We start from the raw sequence: 19,634 nt of genomic DNA on the forward strand, positions 1-19,634 counted from the left end.
GCACACAAAATCATTATTTATAAATTTTTGTGTCTAAATATGTATAAAATGTATTTCATCACTTGCTATAAGAAAAATTCAACAAATTTGGTGATAAATAAGATAAATGTTTCGGAAATTTGCATATCATACAAATTTTAATTAGGTCCAGTAACAATATGATTCGGATTTTGGAGGTGCCACTGTATACAGTATTATAACATATATAAAATAATATATACTGCTAATAGGATAACATTTTGCTATTTCTTCAAAATATAACAGGGTATTTTATAAAAATTCTAAATACTGGTACAGTATTTATAGTATTTAACAACACTGAAAGTAATTTCAAATACTATAAAAATGCTTGTCCTATCTCAAGAGCATAATAATTATGAAATTAATGCAATATTGCACTAATATGTCATATGACAAGAGGTCAGGTCATACATGAAAGAACATGCGCTTCAAAGCCACTCTGTTATCTCTCAGCTACAACCGCAAATAATATTTTAAAGTCTTCTGGAGCCTTTACTTTACTATCATCTTCCTCTGCACATCCCTGACTAAACTATGGGACTAGTAACTCACTCAGTTAAAACAAACAGGGAAAGATGCTACTTAATGCACACCATTTAAAAAGAATCACATGATAAAGTGAATCTTAAATTATGTAACTTTTTGTCAAGAAACTTATACATATTAGAGGTTGCTAGTGTAATGACATGCAAAATGTATTTTACAGGCTACAGAAATCATACTGTTAAAAACAATATGAAACTGTTCACTGATAAATACCTGCATCACAAAATTAAATTATAATAAATTAAGATACTTATGTGCATACAGTAGCATTCAGCATCTACACCTCACACAAGCAGAAGGACGGCCACAATAGCGCCACAGGAACAACTTACACTCTCCGGAGGGCCCCCGAAGCCTCCTAGATTGTAGTCCCCCATACCGCCTCCATCATCTCGCGGCGTCCCAGGACCATTTGCAGGTGAGTTCTTCATGCCATCCAAGCCATCACCATTCATAACAGGGCCCATGGTGTTAGGACCCATAGGGCCACCCATGGGCCCATCAGGGCCACTACCCAGGGGGAAGTCCTGAGAGAGAGTTCCACCCTCACCACATGCTACTCTTACTGAACCATTGAACACATCTTGATATAAGCAGTTGGTCATATGAACATATCTTTATTTGATTCACATGACATTTATATTTTAATGCATACACTAAATTATGTGAAATCCTTCGGTTTTATTTACTTATAGCTTCTTCAACTTCCTAAGCAGACTATTTCTGGGGTTTCTGATATATCTTCAATAATAAATAAGGATATAGGAGAATATCTACATATATAAATAAAGTAAGAAGTAAATGCATTTGACACTCACCCCAGGAATCCCCCCTCCAGGTACTGGCTTCATCATTGGGAACATTCCATCAGCTCCACTACTTGACGTGTCTGCAAAGAAAATTACTTGGTTATTTATCTATCAGAAACACAAATACGTATTCCAAAATTTGAAATAACGATACTTGATAAAAAACTGCAGTGTTGAAAGTAATGAAATGCAACTTTCTGATGGGTTCTTTCAGTGGCTCCCTGTAGTAGAGGGAATTAACTCTACAGAGTTAATTCCACACAAAAGCAGATCAGACCAGATATCACCATGGTTACTGAATGAAGCTGCAGGGATCTTGAGTTACTATTAACTATAGTGTTCAACATTACACTAGAGATGAGGGAGCTATGAGGAATCTGGAAAAAGGTAAATGTAATTCCAATATTCAAGGAAAGGTGACAGACATGAAGCACTAAACTACAGACCAGTGTCACTAACATGCATTCCATGCAAGATTCTAGAGAAAGTCATCAGAAAAAAGATAGTAAAACATTTGGGGAGAGTAAATTTTAAAACAGAGGCACAACATGGCTTCAGAAAGGGAAAATCATCCTTAACAAACTTGTGTGAATTCTATGACAGTCAGCAAAATAAGACGAGAATGAAGGATGGGTAGATTGCATCTTACTAGACTGTCAAAAAAACCTAGACTGTCAAAAAACTTTTGGTACAGTTTCTCACAAAAGACTAATAGACAAGCTGAAGAGAAAACAGGAATAACAGGAAAGGCACTGGCCTGGGTAAGGGAGTACCTGACAGCTAAGAAACAAAGAGTCATAGTCAGAGAGCATATGTCAGGCTGGAGAGGAGTGGAAAGTGGTGTTTCACAGGGTTCTGTCCTAAAACCAATAATATTTTTAATTTATTTAAATGACCTCAATGTTTGCAGATATTTTTCTTTTGGTATTGTTAATTAGCTCCCAGGAAGCACAAAAATCCAAGTACAAAGTCACTACCTCTTGTAGTTTAGCTCAAGCGGCCTGGAGAAGTTGTGTTTTTTTGATAAAAATAAGGAGAGTTGCTGCTTGGAAATAATTTTGCTGATTTATTTTCAATGTTTCTCACTTTACTGATTTAGTTTTTCATTTTAACAAGTTGTATCTATGCACATAGAAATAGCGTGATGCATCAAGTGAACAAATCCACGAGGGCCCTGATTAGCCCTTGTGGATTTGCAATTCTTTTGACCATGTTGTAGTCTAGTCGACTAAGGCAGCATCTGGGATAATCATAGGCATAAGTTCGAACCCTCATCACAGCCCTTGTGGATTTGTTCATTGTATCTATGTATCAAAGATGGTGTTCATTATGGATAACTTTGAAAATATACATACCGGTATATACAGATATGTATGCACACCATGTATTTATTCCAGCCCGTCCTCCAAAAATGGGGAAGTAAATGTAACAGCCCCCATAAGTGCAATTATGTACTGTAACCCCGCGATTATCTGGGATTCAAACATCCGGAAAACGCCCTTATACGGCCAAAATTGCGATCGGATAAAGTTATCACAATATCCGGCCAAAATAGCCACAGGGACCGGATTAAAGCAGGTTTAGTCGGATAAAATGTTGTGGCCCGGTTAATTTTCTGCAGAAATTACACTATCCGGTCAGTCGCCCGGATAATCGTGCCTTTGTCCGTATATGAAAACATGAGGCGAGCCATACGGTATTAATCCCGTCTGCCCGAGACTCGAGGCGCATGGTGTAGGTGGGGGTGGGGTGGGTGGGTGGTGTCGGGAGAGAGGGGAGCGTTGGGAGGGACCACCTGGGGGGATTAGGGGGAGGATGGGGAGTGGCCTATACACTACAGTACAGTAATTACTATCAATTTTAGAATAATTCATCATAGCCAAAATCAAAAGAAATACTAGTAATTATGTAATAAAAAATTCCATACAAGTTTCCTAAAAACAATTTGCACAGGCTGAAGTTTCCTTCAAAAATATATATTTTTTTTCCTCCTGGCGGCCTACGTAACGTGCCTCCTCCCTGCCCTGACTGCACCCGTCCAGGCCTGGTCAAGCCATGTGCTCTCACCTTGTGTTACACCACAGTGCCGCGCCATTAGTGAAATATTTTTTTAAATAACTTTTTTATTTTCATAGTAACTTTGAACATTTTTGGCCAAGACTATGTCTGGTAGCAGCATGAATCGTTCTGGAGGTGGTAAGAGGAAGAAGGTTGTCCTAACACTTAAGGACAAGCTACGTGTTATACAACTTTGTGAACATGGCCGGTCGATCTCAAGTGTTGCCAAGGAATTTAATATAGGCCCTAGTACTGTTTCTGATATAAGGAAACAAAAAGAGAAACTTATGCAATTCATTTCAACCTGTGAAAGTGAAGTTGCAAGCACTAGGAGAGGTTGTGGTAGGAAAACTATAAAAACTTCGACGCACGTGCAGTTGGATGAGGCTGTGTACAAGTGGTTTGCTCAGCACCGCACAGCTGGCGTGACAATTCGCGGCCCAGAAATACAAAATGCTGCAAGCAGATTTGCTGAAAGCCTTGGAATAAAGAATTTCGAAGCGAGTGAAGGGTGGGTTGCAAGGTTCAAGGGTAGGCACAATACTGTATTGTGAAAAGGAAAATTGTCGGTGAAAAATTGAGTGCAGATGAAAGCAGTGTAGAACCATTTAAACATAAATTACGAGAATATATTGTGGCAAATAATATATATTCGTATCAAATTTATAATGCAGATGAAACTGGGTTGTACTGGAGGAGTTTACCAGAAAAAACTCTAGCAATAAGGAGTGAGGGTTGTGTGCCAGGACGTAAGGTTTGCAAGGACAGGCTCTCAGCCATGATGTGTGCGAATGCCAACGGCACAGACAGAATCATGTGTGCAATTGTTGGCAAATCTAAGAAACCAAGAGCCTTGCAACATTGCATGGACAGACTGCCAGTGAAATATTATAACTCAAAAAATGCATGATTTACACAGATCTTTCTTTCCTGGTTTCATGACGTGTTCTGCAGGGAAGTTCGTGCCTATCAAATTAAGAAACTCAAAATAAGGCCAAGCGAAGTTCGGGCTTTACTGTTGCTTGATAATGCGCCTGCCCACCCCAGAATTGACACGTTAACCTCACATGATGGCAAGATAACGTGTATGGCACTTCCTCCTAACACAACCTCTCTCATTCAGCCCATGGATCAGGTCGTCTAATTCTGTGCCACGAAGAGGTTGTACACCAAAAAAATGCTAAACGAAGTTTTGGTGGTTTTGCCTCTTCCGGAAGATATTGAACTCGGTGTGGATAACAGGGCTAAAAAAAACCTTCAGAATTTGAAGAACTATACAATCAAGGAAGCCATCTATAACTGGGCCAAGGTGTGGAGTGAATTAAAGGAATCGACTTTGAAAAATTCCTGGAAAAAACTCCTCACGTCTACGGTCAGAAATGAGGAGGATGAAGAAATGGATTTTGAAGGATTTACAGATGAAATCCATGGAATGTTTAGAAATGCCGGCAAAAACTTAGAAAGACAGGATGTGGTTGATTGGCTTGAACAAGATGCCAATGATCCAGGATATGGTGTGATGAGTGAAGACGAGATTCTACAGTCTGTTACTGGTGAGGTGGACGAAGAGGATGAAGAAGGCAGTGAGGAACCAACACCAATGACCACGAAATACAGTGTACTCATGACGTATGTTGACGGATTAATAAATTTTTCATCTAATTGTGCTCATCCAGAGGTTGGAAACATGTATCCGTACCTTATGCGAACAAAAGAGCTGATCATACAACTGGCCAGTGAACACAGAAGGCAAGCAACACTTGATTCATATATGGTACGAAAATCAAACCAAGCGCCTTCAACAAGTGAGGCAGCACGCGCAACCCAAGCGCCTTCAACAAGTGAGGCGGCACACGCAACCCAAGTGCCTTCAACCAGTGAGGCATCCTCAGCAGAGAGTGAGAACTAACTTTGCCTAATGAACTGTACAGTAATTTTAAGTGTTAATTTTAGTGTTGTGTTACTATAAGTTACGTAAATTGTCAAGAATTTTTAACTTCAAGATGTGTCATCAATCAAGAAGACGAACAACAAAAAGGTAAGTTGAGGTTTCTAGTTGAATATTTAATAATTATATGTGGCATGTCAATTCAAATTATGTTATTTGTAGTATAAAAATAGTTGGAAATGGTTAGTTTTGGACTCGTAGGTGAAAAAATACCATTATCCGAAAAACGTGCTTATCCGGCTGGGGGTCCTTCCCATATAGTCTGGATGATCGAGTGGAGACAGTACTATGTATGACAGTCAGGAATTGTACTTATTTACACTTAGTATTAAACCGTACTGTCAAATATATTGTGAATATTTGAGTTTACCTGAAAAGTTGAATAGAAAACCATCACCTAACCTAACTGTCTTAGTTTTTGAAGATCACCACTTTCTCACCACTAGGCTGCATGGTACAATAAGTTCAAGAAAGGTGTGGACCACTTCGATCAAATGGTATTGCCATTTTACCAGGAAAACTCACAAGTGGACCAAAAAGATAACGTTTATTTCCTGCAAATGGCATTGCCTAATGCCTTTGTTTTGTACAAATACAACACAACTGATCAAAAAAAGCTAACATTGCTAAAGTTCCACGAGGTGGCAAATTGGGCCCTATTGTGCTGGGACCCGGAAGATTGGCCTCAAACAGCAACAGTATCTCAACACTTGCGGCACGCTCCAGACATAAATGATGACACAGGTCCTGCCTATGCTGACGCCATGCAAACTCCTGGACCATCTGGTGTGAGGCGGCCCTTGTTCACTTCAACACCTCAAGCTGAAGCAGCAACCGAATCAGAACCCGAGATGTCTGGCACACTGCCATTTGACGAGACGGTTTTGTCAGATGACTGACTCAAATGTTGAACCTCCAGCGATTCAGTTGATTGTGAAAATCACATGAACTACAAACTGAAACGAGTATTTTGATACCAGAATGAACACTGTATCACATAAACTGCCATAAGTAGACTAGAACCTTCATAGATTTTTTTTTGGGTGTAGCGTGTGTCTGCATGAGTGTCCCAAACGAGTTGCAGATGGGTGACTTTAGCCGTTTATACTGGTAATGTATTTTGTATTTTGATACCAGAATGAACACTGTATCACATAAACTGCCATAAGTAGACTCGAACCTTCATAGATTTTTTTTTGGGTGAAGCGTGTGTCTGCATGAGTGTCCCAAATGGGTTGCAGGTGGGTGACTTTAGCCGTTTATACTGGTAATGCTTCCCCCATATCATGTATTATATGCATATGTCTGTTTAGGGAATTTTATTCCGATCAATGTACAACCAAAAATAACTGTGCGCAACAAGTATAAACTTGACAAACATAACAAAAGTAAAAACATTTCGTGTGTGTTTGACGCTCACTGATATGTTCCAGCGTTGTTTTATATTTGGCGCTATTCTATCTTACGCTTTGTTGATCTTTTTTACCTACGGGCTCATAGAACATTCTATTGCGAACACATTGACACAAAAATGAATGACGTACATAGAATAATAATGTCATGAGAGTGAAATAAGTATAAACTTTCAAAGCGCCGTATCGCACATGTGTCGTCCCGTCACCGATACCGGGTAACAATTTCACCACTTCCCACACTCTTGCGGGTGGGCCGCAATCATTATTCTACGCTTATATTCATATCACCGTGTTGGGAATTTCATTGCGAGTCCATTGATACCAAAATTAATGCAGTAGGACAAGTGTGGAGGTGATAACAATCCCAAGAGTAAAAACATTTTGTTGCTGTTGGGTGCTCACTGCGATTCATCTTCATAGTTATTTATTTGGTGCTGGTATCCCTATACGTTTCGTGACTTTTTTTTACTGGTGTTCTTCTAGAGAATTTTATTGCGAACACGTTGGTACCAAAATGAAATACGTAGTTCGAGAACTAAGGTCAGGAGAGTAAAAAGAGTATACACATTTTTGTTTTTACGCTTACGCGGCAAAAACGCCGCGCGCACATACCGCTTTTTTTTTTACCATCCCAGGGGGCGTGAAAGTGTTAAAATTACTGTACAGTTCATTAGGCAAAGTTAGTTTTCACTGTCAGCTGAGGAAGCCTCACTGGTTGAAGGCACTCGGGTTGCGTGTGCCGCCTCACTTGTTGAAGGCGCTTGGGTTGCGTGTGCCGCCTCACTTGTTGAAGGCGCTTGGTTTGATTTTCGTACCATTTAAAAATCAAGTGTTGCTTGCCTTCTGTGTTCACTGGCCAGTTGTATGATCAGCTCCTTTGTTCGCCTAAGGTACGGATACATGTTTCCAACCTCTGGATGAGCACAATTAGATGAAAAATTTATTAATCCGTCAACATAGGTCATGAGTACACTGTACTTCGTGGTCATTGGTGTTGGTTCTTCACTGCCTTCTTCATCCTCTTTGTCGACCTCACCAGTAACAGACTGGAGAATCTCGTCTTCACTCATCACACCATATCCTGGGTCATTGGCATCTTGTTCAAGCCAATCAATCACAACCTGTCTTTCTAAGTTTTTGCCGGCATTTCTAAACATTCCATGGATTTCATCTGTAAATCCTTCAAAATACATTTCTGCATCCTCCTCATTTCTGACCGCAGACATGAGGAGTTTTTTCCAGGAATTTTTCAAAGTCGATTCCTTTAATTCACTCCACACCTTGGCCCATTTATAGATGGCTTCCTTGATTGTATAGTTCTTCAAATTCTGAAGTTTTTTTTTAGCCCTGTTATCCACACCGAGTTCAATATCTTCCGGAAGAGGCAAAACCACCAAAACTTTGTTTAGCATCTTTTTGGTGTACAACCTCTTCGTAGCACAGAATTAGACGACCTGATCCATAGGCTGAATGAGAGAGGTTGTGTTAGGAGGAAGTGCCATACACGTTATCTTGCCATCATGTGAGGTTAACGTGTCAATTTTGGGGTGGGCAAGCGCATTATCAAGCAACAGTAAAGCCCAAACTTCGCTTGGCCTTATTTTGAGTTTCTTAATTTGATAGGCACGAACTTCCCTGCAGAACACGTCATGAAACCAGGAAAGAAAGAAAGATCTCCTGTGTAAATCATGCATTTTTTGAGTTATAATATTTCACTGGCAATGTTGTCCATGCAATGTTGCAAGGCTCTTGGTTTCTTAGATTTGCCAACAATTGCACACGTGATTCTGTCTGTGCTGTCGGCATTCGCACACATCATGGCTGAGAGCCTGCCAGAGGGCAGGCTGGAACTCGGGAAACGCATCCATGGGTCAACCGAGCCCCGACAGGGGTTTCCAGTGCCCCGTAGGGTAACAACTATGGGAAGCCCAGGAAAGGTGTTGCTAACCAGTTAAGAAACCCAAACAAAACAAGGAGTAGATGATAACACTGAAAATCCCTGGGACGTGTACAAGTACGGGGACTAGCAGAGGGCCATCAAAACAATATCAGGGGAACTAGAGACCCACGAGGCAGAACCTCCACCAGGCAAACAAAAATAAAACAAAAGAAAACCCCCGCAAAAGTACACCGTCCCCAGAGGCAACCGGAATCGGTCGCCGCTTAGGTGGCAGGTCGCACAACACCTTGAAGCCCTAATCAGCACAACACAACTCTCTACCCAAGGCCAAACAAGGGCCCTAAGCCCCAGCTGGCCCCAAGGGCGAGGCAAATGCCGAGCAGCAAGAACCAATAAGGGAGCGGTTCCCGAACACCCCAGGGAAGATAACCCTGACACGCAGGGGCAGTACTCACAGGGGCCTAGGGAAGGAAGCCCCTAAGCGCATGCAGCCCTGGCACTAATGAGGTACTCCTGGCCACTGCACACCACACAAAGACAGCAGAGAACGCCAAACAAGGCAAACACCGCCCAGGAATTTGAGGCCAGAGAAGCGTCTATCCCGGTTGACACTAGCTTACGAACTGAAGGCAGCCGGCACGGTGAGGTCCGGGGCCCCTCCTCCCCCTCCCGGGGAGGGGAGGGCTGCACGGACGACTGGCGTGGCAGTAAACTGACTGTTTGATTGTTTCCTTGGGATTGTAGGGAGTTTCTACCTCTCTGATCGGTTTTGTTGTAGTTTCTTACCATGTGGGGTTTGTTTTGTTATGCCTACCTTTCTGGGTGCCTAACCCAGGTCAATGGCAGATAAGGAAAACCCCCAACCACAATGGGGTTTTCCAGGGCCATTGCTCCTTGAAACCTCTCTGAAGGGGCCAGGTTCTGGCGCTGGTCCCTGGTAAGTCTGAACTCCATAGCTAATGTCCCGGTCTAACATAACATACATTAGCCCGATAAGCTCCAGGGAGCTGGTCTAACATAACATACATTAGCCCGATAAGCTCCAGGGAGCCGTAGGGGCTCCCCACAGAAAGTGGGCGTTGACAGAGCGGTCGTCAGAGCCGGTCAGTGTCACCCTAGCTGACAGATGAGAGTTGCCACAAAGATATTATCACCTAATTATTTCAATGCATCTGATTGATTTTTTCTTATTTTTTTTTGCAGTAATATTATTCATTAGTGAGTAGTGTGATATATTTACATAATAAAAGGGGTGAATCATCGCTATACACAAAAGTATAGAGTGCATATTAGTGATTCAATTATCATGTTTATAAAATACAGTAATAAACAAATAGTTTTGCTGTTATTACACTCTATACACAGGTTATATATAAGTACTGTCTCCACTCGATCATCCGGACTAGATGGGAAGGACCCCCAGCCGGATTATCACATTTTTCGGATAATGGTACTTTTTCACCTACGAGTCCAAAAGTGACCATTTCCAACTATTTTTATACTACAAACAACATAATTTGAATTGCCTTGCCACATACAATTATTAAATATTCAACTAGAAACCTCAACTTACCTTGTTGGTGTTCGTCTTCTTGATTGATGCCACACATCTTGAAGTTAAAAATTCTTAAACAATTTACGTAACCTATACTAACACAACACTAAAATTAACACTTAAAATTACTGTACAGTTCATTAAGCTAAGTTAGTTTTGACTGCCAGCTGCTGAAGCCTCACTGGTTGAGGGCATTTGGGTTGCCTGTGAGGCCTCACTTGTTGAAGGCGCTTGCTTGCACCTCACTTGTTGAAGCGCTTGCTTGCACCTCACTTGTTGAAGGCGCTTGGCTTGCCTGTGACGCTTCACTTGTTGAAGGCGCTTGCTTGCACCTCTCTTGTTGAAGCGTTGCATGCCCTCACTTGTTGAAGGCGCTTGCTTGCGCCTCACTTGTTGAAAGCGCTTGGCTTGCCTGTGGCGCGTCACTTGTTGAAAGCGCTTGGCTTGCCTGTGGCGCGTCACTTGTTGAAAGCGCTTGGCTTGCCTGTAATGCCTCACTTGTTGAAGGAGCTTGGCTTGCCTGTGGCGCCTCACTTGTTGAAGGCGCTTCGCTGCCTGTGACGCCTCACTGGTTGAACAACACGTAACTTGTCTTTAATTGCTAGGACAATCTTCTTCCTCTTAACACTTCCAGAACGATTGATACTGCTACCAGACATATTCTTGGCCAAAAATGTTCAAAATTACTACGAAAATTAAGAAAGTTATTTAAAAAAATATTTCACTAATGGCGCAACACTGTGAGGCCGCACTGGTTGAGGTGTATAACAGTGACTTGTCTTTAATTGTTAGGACAACTTTCTTCCTCTTAACACCTCCAGAACGATTGATGCTGCTACCAGACATAGTCTTGGCCAAAAATGTTCAAAGTTACTATGAAAATAAAAAAGTTATTTAAAAAAATATTTCACTAATGGCGCAGCACTGTGTATAACACGAGGGACGGACGCACATGGGTTGACCAGTGTTGGACAGGTCCACTTGGATTGGGCAGCTATAGCACGTTAAGTAGGCCGCCAGGAGGAAAAAAATTCACAATATTTTTGAAGGAAACTTCAGCCTGTGCACAATGCTTTTAGGAAACTTATTTATTTGTTATTACATAATTACTAGTACTTATTTCATTTGTTTTTGACTATGATTAATTGTTCTAAAATTAATGGTAATTCCTGTACCCAGGTGGTCCCTCCTGACGCACCCCTCCCACCCTCCCAACACCACCCACCCACCCCACCCCCCTCCTCCACCATGCGTCTAGAGCCACAGACGGGATTAATACGGTATGGCCGTATTTTCATCCGGCCAAACTAGCTTTTATCCGGTTCCTGTGGCCATTTTGGCCGGATATTGTGATAACTTTATCCGATAACGATTTTGGCCGTATAAGGGCGTTTTCCGGATGTGTGAATCCCGGATAATCGCGGGGTTACAGTATCTGCATGTTTTGGTCACCATAATGAACCACTAAATTGGTATTGTGAGTCGAAAAGCAACGAGGAGTGACCGCCACACACCAGCCAGCCATTCGTTGCCACTCCCTCAGCAACGCCTCACTTGCCCACTTTCTCTTCCCACCATCCTGTTTTATACTTTACTCACAATATACAGATGTTATATATAAGTATCTACATGTTTTGTTCACCACAACTATACAACTAAGCTGATATAGTTAGTTTAGGCACTAAGAGTCGTCGCTACACACAGTCAGCTGGCGGCTGCCTCCCTCACTCATTCAAGGTCATACTCACTAAACTTTCTCCCCCAACAATACTGTTTGCAGTGTTATTACACTATATACACATATTATATATAAGTATCTACATGTTGTATGCACCATAATTGTACACCTAAGCTTGTAGAGTGCCCAAAGAGCATAGTGGCCACCCTCTACACAACCAGACAAATCATGCAGACGTCGTCACCTCCGTCACCCATTTAATACGCACATTATATATAAGTATCTATATTTGTGTTCACCATAGAGAACCACTGAGCTGGTATGGTAAATGCAGACAATAACAGGTGGCCACACAAATTATGTGAGAAATCTTTAAAGAATTCTGACAAAAAGGGATCTAGGGGTGGTTCTAGATAGAAAACTGTCACCTGAGGACCACATTAAGAACAATGTGCGAGGAGCCTATGCTACACTTTCTAACTTCAGAATTGCTTTTAAATACATGGATGGAGAAATACTAGAGAAATTGTTCACGACTTTAGTTAGACCAAAGCTGGAATATGCAGCGGTTGTATGGTGCCCATATCTTAACACTTTCGCCTGCCCGGCTAAGGTTAAAAAAAAAAGCGGTATGTGCGCGCGGCGTTTTTGTTGCTTAAGCGTCAAAACAAAAATGTGTACAGTATACTCTTTTTACTCTCCTGACCTTCTCGAGCTACGTATTTCATTTTGGTACCAACGTGTTCGCAAAAAAAAAAAAGCGGTATGTGCGCGCGGCGTTTTTGTTGCTTAAGCGTCAAAACAAAAATGTGTACTGTATACTCTTTTTACTCTCCTGACCTTCTCGAGCTACGTATTTCATTTTGGTACCAACGTGTTCGCAATAAAATTCTCTAGAAGAACATCAGTAAAAAAGGTCACGAAAGGTATTGGGATACCAGCACCAAATAAAAACCTACGTAGATGACTCACCGTGAGCGCCCAACAGCAACTAAATGTTTTTACTCTTGGGATTGTTATCACCTCCACACTTGTCCTACAGCGTTAATTTTGGTATCAATGGACTCGCAATGAAATTCCCAACACGGTGATATGAATATAAACGTAGAATAATGGTCGCGGCCCACCCGCAAGAGTGTGGGAAGTGGCGGAACTGTTACCCAGTATCGGTGACGCGACGACACATGTGCGATACGGCACTTTGAAAGTTTATACTTATTTCACTGTCCTGACATTATTATTCTATGTACGTCATTCATTTTTGTGCCAATGTGTTCGCAATAGAATGTTCTATGAGCCCGTAGGTTAAAAAGATCAACAAAGCATAAGATAGAATAGCGCCAAATATAAAACAATGCTGGAACATTTCAGTGAGTGTTTCAAACAGACACGAAATGTTTTTACTGTTGTTATGTTTGTCAAGTTTATACTTGTTGCACACAGTTATTTTTCGTTGTACATTGATCGGAATAAAATTCCCAAAACAGACATATGCATATAATACATGATATGGGGGAAGCATTACCAGTATAAACGGCTAAAGTCACCCACCTGCAACCCGTTTGGGACACTCATGCAGACACACGCTACACCCAAAAAAAATCTATGAAGGTTCGAGTCTACTTACAGCAGTTTATGTGATACAGTGTTCATTCTGGTATCAAAATACTCGTTTCAGTTTGTAGTTCATGCGATTTTCAGAATGAACTGAATCGCTGGAGGTTTAACAGTTGAGTCAGAGTCAGCGTCATCTGACAAAACCGTCTCGTCAAATGGCAGTGTGCCAGACATCTCGGGTTCTGATTCGGTTGCTGCTTCAGCTTGAGGTGTTGAAGTGAACAAAGGCCGCCTCACACCAGATGGTCCGGGAGTTTGCATAGCGTCAGCATAGGCAGGACCTGTGTCATCATTTATGTCTGGAGCGTGCCGCAAGTGTTGAAATACCGTTGCTGTTTGAGGCCAATCTTCCGGGTCCCAGTGCAATAGGGCCCAAATTGCCACCTCGTGGAACTGTAGCAATGTTAGCTTTTTTTGATCAGTTGTGTTGTATTTGTACAACACAAAGGCATTATGCAATTCCATTTGCAGGAAAAAAACGTTATCTTTTTGGTCCACTTGTGAGTTTTCCTGGTAAAATGGTAATACCATTTGATCGAAGTGGTCCACACCTTTCATGAACTTATTGTACCATGCAGCCTAGTGGTGAGAAAGAGAACCTTATGGCACGCAGTTTGAAACAAACCCAAAGTAAATTGGATTAAAATTGAATTTTATACAAATATTTTTTTGAGGACATCATTTTATGTCCACACTGCGGAAGCGGTTAGGCAAACAGGACTCCAGGTGATGTCCTGATCCGCATAAAGTGTTAAGAAGCACATCAACAAACTGGAAAAGGTGCAATGACATGCCACTAAGTGGCTCCCAGAACTGAAGGACAAGAGCTACGAGGAGAGGTTAGAGGCATTAAATATGCAAAAACTAGAAGATAGAAGAAAAAGAGGAGATATGATCATTACGTTCAAAATAGTAACAGGAATCGATAAAATTGATAGGGAAGAATTCCTGAGACCCTGAACTTCAAGAACAAGAGGTCATAGATTTAAACTAATGAAACAAAGCTGCCGGAGAAATATAAGAAAATTCACTTTTCTAAACAGAGTGGTACACGGTTGGAACAAGTTAGGTGAGAAGGGGGTGGAGGCTAAAACCGTCAGTAATTTCAAAGCGTTATATATGAGAGTGTTGGGTAGAACTTGGGTAGAACGGGTAGAACTCTCAGAACTTGGGACTTTGAATTTTTTTGGGGCTGATTTTTTCACAGATTTCAAACTCTATTTTTTTTGTTTCATTAGGTTGTTTTGATGATTATGGACCAGATTAGGGCTTTTTTTACTTATATAAAGTACTGTATACTCTAAATACAGTATATCCCATACATCATTATAATTATCCCTTTTTTTTTTGGGAGGGGGAGATTTTTTTTTTTACTTAATTTCAACACATATTGACTTACAACTTTCACATATTCCAGTACGAATGCCAAACAATGTTTATTAAAACATACAAGTAAATTCATGAATTAGAACTGCTTTATTCATTGTCGATAACTTCAACTTCAATTATATCTATAGCTAGAATTTCAACTTACCTCAGTGTCAAAAATTTAGTTTCTGGCCGATTCTCACAATTTTTACATATAGTGTACACAACTGTGTTCTACAATCCCTATAAAATTGATTTTTCATAAACTCTAAACATTTGGCGTTATTAATTTTTGTTATCTAAAGTTGCGCATATTTCAAATGCCTGCTTGATACCTGCTTGATGGGGTTCTGGGAGTTGTTCTACTCCCCAAGCCCGGCCCGAGGCCAGGCTTGACTTGTGAGAGTTTGGTCCACCAGGCTGTTGCTTGGAGTGGCCCGCAGGCCCACATACCCACCACAGCCCGGTTGGTCCGGAACTATTTCTAGAAAACAGTCTAGTTTTCTCTTGAGATGCCATATTGACAAAAAAAATTTACAGTAAACTATACTGCAAACTAAACATATGAAAATGAAGATCATATGCTATTCTGAAAGCATAATAAAACCAAATGAACAATGGTGATATTTTATATTTTTGCAGCCGATTTCAAAATCTGAAGCTTTTAATATTCAATTTTATAATTATTTTTTATTTTCTTTTTTTTCAAGTTACACTGGTATCATTTAGACAAAGTTGAAGCATTTGCCTAGTAACTTATGCATGAAACATTTGAAAGAGTTTCAGAAAATTTAAAAAACTGAGCTTAATGTCACACTTCATATGAAGTTTTGCACAGTTTAGGGGTTAAACACCACCCTACTGCAGGATGTATAGACCTAGTCTGCATTCATAAAGAAGGCACCCAGTGCCATTAGCTTTGTCTGCGAGTGACGTGTTTGTCCGCTGGTGGATTAGTAATCATGGAATTTACCATTTTTTTTTACTACAGTTGTATTGTTGTACAACAAGATGCCTCAGGGGGCTAGCAAATAGTGCCTTATATTTTGCAAGAGCTAGTCGCAGAAAATCAACCAGCACGTACCCGGCACGAGCACAGCTGTGCCCAAGGAGGGGGGGAGGAGGAGGAGAGATGTTAGTATTTGGAAGGGGAATTCCCTTCCATCAGGGAGCGATGACTTTTCTGGGGTTCGTTCTCTCTCTCTCTCATTCTCTCGTTCTCTCTCTCTCTCTCTCGTTCTCTCTCTCGTTCTCTCTCGTTCTCTCTCTCGTTCTCTCTCGTTCTCTCTCTCGTTCTCTCTCTCTCTCTCTCGTTCTCTCTCTCTCTCTCTCGTTCTCTCTCTCTCTCTCTCGTTCTCTCTCTCTCTCTCTCGTTCTCTCTCTCTCTCTCTCTCTCTCTCGTTCTCTCTCTCTCTCTCTCGTTCTCTCTCTCTCTCTCTCTCGTTCTCGTTCTCTCTCTCGTTTTCTCTCTCTCTCTCTCTCTCTCTCTCTCTCTCTCTCTCTCTCTCTCTCTCTCTCTCTCTCTCTCTCTCTCGTTCTCTCTCTCTCTTTCTCTCTCTCTCTTTCTCTCTCTCTCTCTCTCTCGTTCTCTCTCTCATTCTCTCTCTCTCTCTCTCTCTCGTTCTCTCTCTCTCGTTCTCTCTCTCTCTCTCGTTCTCTCTCTCGTTCTCTCTCTCTCTCTCTCTCGTTCTCTCTCTCTCTCTCGTTCTCTCTCTCTCTCTCGTTCTCTCTCTCGTTCTCTCTCTCTCGTTCTCTCTCTCTCTCTCGTTCTCTCTCTCTCTCTCGTTCTCTCGTTCTCTCTCGTTCTCTCTCTCTCTCTCTCTCTCTCTACGTTTTGCCTGCATACCACTAGGACCTGCTTGTAACTCACTACTTGTTTTTCTCACTAAAACCTGTCTAGCGACCCTGTTTTCCCTATATTGTAACACTTGTCTGAAGTAAGACATCACATTGTCATTAACCCTTAACCCTTAAACTGCGCATGGCGTATATATACGCCCTGAGTAACATGTCCCATGGTGCGCATGGCGTATAAATACGCCATTGGGTGCCAGGCCTGATTCAAATGGCCAGCGGCTACACGGGGTTCACAGTAGCTTCCTCAGGGCTCTTGTAAACAGATGCCATTTTAAAAAAAAATCGTGGGCAATATTCTCAGGTGTGAGAGGCACAGTACTGTTGGAGCAACCAAGGCCGGCGCACGCAGCATGAGCGAACAGCATTGCTGTTCAGCTTGTGACCACAGCATCGCCGAAAAATGTCAAAATAAATATATAATTGTTATTATTTAGCGATGACAATATTACAGATGACCCATGACTGTGATATAAATAACCAGGGTTGTGATAATAGCAGGATTGTTGTAATAATTAGCACTGTGGGAGGAGTGATGCTGAGAGATGGAGGGAGACAGCATCGTTTACTGACTGTGTGGCTACCTGTTATTGTTGGCATTCACCATACCAGCTCAGTGGTTCTCTATGGTGAACACAAATGTAGATACTAATATATAATGTGTGTATTAGTGTAATAACAGCAAAAGGATTATGCTGGGAGGAGCCATATGGGTGACGGAGGTGACGTCGTCTGCACGATTTGTCTAGCTGTTTAGAGGGTGGCCACTATGCTCTTTGGGCGCACTACAAGCTTAGGTGTACAGTTACGGTGCATAAAACATGTAGATATTTATATATAATATGTGTATATAGGGTAATAACACTGCAAAAGGTATTGTTGGGGGAGAAAGTTTAGTGCGTGTGACCTTGAAAGAGTGAGGGAGCCGCCAGCCGCCATCTGTGTATAGCGACGACTCTTAGTGGCTGAACTAACTATATCAGCTTAGCTGTACAGTTGTGGTGAACAAAATATATACATACTTATATATAACGTCTGTACATAGTGTAATAACACCACAAATGGTATTGTTGGGGAAGAAAGTTTAGTGCGTGTGTTGAGGGAGTGGCAGCGAGTGGCTGGCTGGTGTGTGGCGGTAACTCTTCGTTGCTTTTCGACTCTCAATACCAACTTACTGGTTCGTTATGGTGACCAAAACATGCAGATACTTATATATAACCTGTGTATAGAGTGTAATAGCAGCAAAACTATTTGTTTATTGTTCTATAAACATAATAATTGAATCACTAATATGCACATCATACTTTTGAGTATAGCGATTATTCACCACTTTTATTTTATAAATATATTACAATACACACTATTGAATAATATTAATGCAAAAAAACTAAGAAAAAATCAGACATTGATACAATTAGGTAATAATATCTTTGTGGCAACTCCCATCTGTCAACGCGGGTGACGCTGACCGGGTCTGACGACCGCTCTGTCAATGCCCACTTTTTGCCAGACTTCCTCGGTCAATTGCGCCCAAAATATGTCACCTACGATTTTTTTTTTTCCGTGCTCAGGGGACACAAATTAACATGTTTAGAAGACGAAAAAAAAATTTTGAATTTTTTTTTTTTCTTGCGCACAGGGGTGTAAATGTCCCGAGGACCCCTGAGCAGTGTAAGGGTTAAGCTGCTAAGAGGTCCTGAGGAGATTTACATCCCTGTGCGCAAGAAAAAAAAATTATAAAAAATTATTTTGTCGTCTAGATATGTTAATGTGTGTTCCCTGAGCACGGAAAAAAAAATCGTCGCGCAATACGCCGAGGAAGTCTGGCAAAATGTGGGCGTTGACAGAGCAGTCGTCAGAGGTGGTCAGCGTCACCTGAGGTGACTGGCAGGAGTTGCCACAAAGATATTATTACCTAATTATTTCAATATCTCTGATTGATTTTTTTCTTCATTTTTTTTGTAGTAATATTATTCAATAGTGTGTAGTGTGATATATTTATATAATAAAAGAGGAGAATCATCGCTATTCTCAAAAGTATGGTGTGCATATTAGTGATTCAATTATTATGTTCATAAAACAATAAATGAATAGTTTTGCTGTTATTACACTATATACACAGGTTATATATAAGTATCTGCATGTTTTGTTCACCATAACAAACCTGCAATATACTCGTTAGGGTTAGGTATATTTTCGTTTCCTGTTTCATCATTCTGTGTGCTTGCAAATAACACACTCGCGTGCATCCTTGGCTTTAGTACTTGTAGGTGGTATGTAGCCAAGCTTGTAAAGCATAAGGTAGTATTGAAACAATTATAGGTAAAGCTCAATTTGTAAGGTAGTCTTGAAAAGATCGCTTTGTAAGGTCCCACACAGGAAGAGATTCAGCTAGCCTCAAAGAGTGTCCATCAGTCAGGAAGAGATTCAGCTAGCCTCAAAGAGTGTCCATTAGTCAGGAAGAGATTCAGGTATTCTTGAAAATATCTATGGACAACACCACCATGGAAGCCGCTAACACTGTTCATCTATGCTACTTGTATCAGATGCATCATCACTAAACGCAGAAAACGATTCATCTATGTATCATCTATAAAAATTGGAGATGGCAAGGGTGGGGCTCAGAGCTACAACTGGATACGCTCGCTGTATCATCCTCATAGGTGCTGTATCACTGGCATCCGACCGTTGTGGTAAGTCCTTATTGTGCATAGCTTCACCAATGTTATGACCCTTATGTTCTTCAAACAATAGGGTCTGAATTGCACCAACTGAGCGCAGTCTTTCAACACCGTGTCTGACAGGTGTTTGAGAGCCAGAGGCACGTGTGCCACAAATGGTTGCTCACGCAGTACTAACCCAGCC

The 19,634-nt window shown here is 41.3% G+C and overlaps 1 protein-coding gene across 14 annotated transcripts in view; it reads right to left on the minus strand.

Annotated features, from left to right (window-relative positions):
• LOC123762900 (single-stranded DNA-binding protein 3) overlaps positions 1-19,634 on the minus strand; it is an 871,787-nt gene that overhangs the window by 257,837 nt on the left and 594,316 nt on the right. For 13 of the 14 annotated variants that reach the window (XR_011222292.1, XR_011222291.1, XR_011222293.1 and 10 more), the window contains 2 exons: positions 1,386-1,456; positions 900-1,094 (listed from right to left, as the gene is read on the minus strand). Coding sequence is in view for 11 of the 14 variants with exons in the window: in XM_069302207.1 (XP_069158308.1) it covers positions 900-1,094; positions 1,386-1,456 (266 nt within the window). In the remaining 3 variants the exon portion in view is untranslated. The remainder of the gene's footprint in view (positions 1-899; positions 1,095-1,385; positions 1,457-19,634) is intronic. The other variant, XM_069302208.1, reaches the window with a different exon arrangement.

This window comes from Procambarus clarkii, chromosome 47 (genome assembly GCF_040958095.1).
Source record: "Procambarus clarkii isolate CNS0578487 chromosome 47, FALCON_Pclarkii_2.0, whole genome shotgun sequence".
Taxonomy (NCBI): domain Eukaryota; kingdom Metazoa; phylum Arthropoda; class Malacostraca; order Decapoda; family Cambaridae; genus Procambarus; species Procambarus clarkii.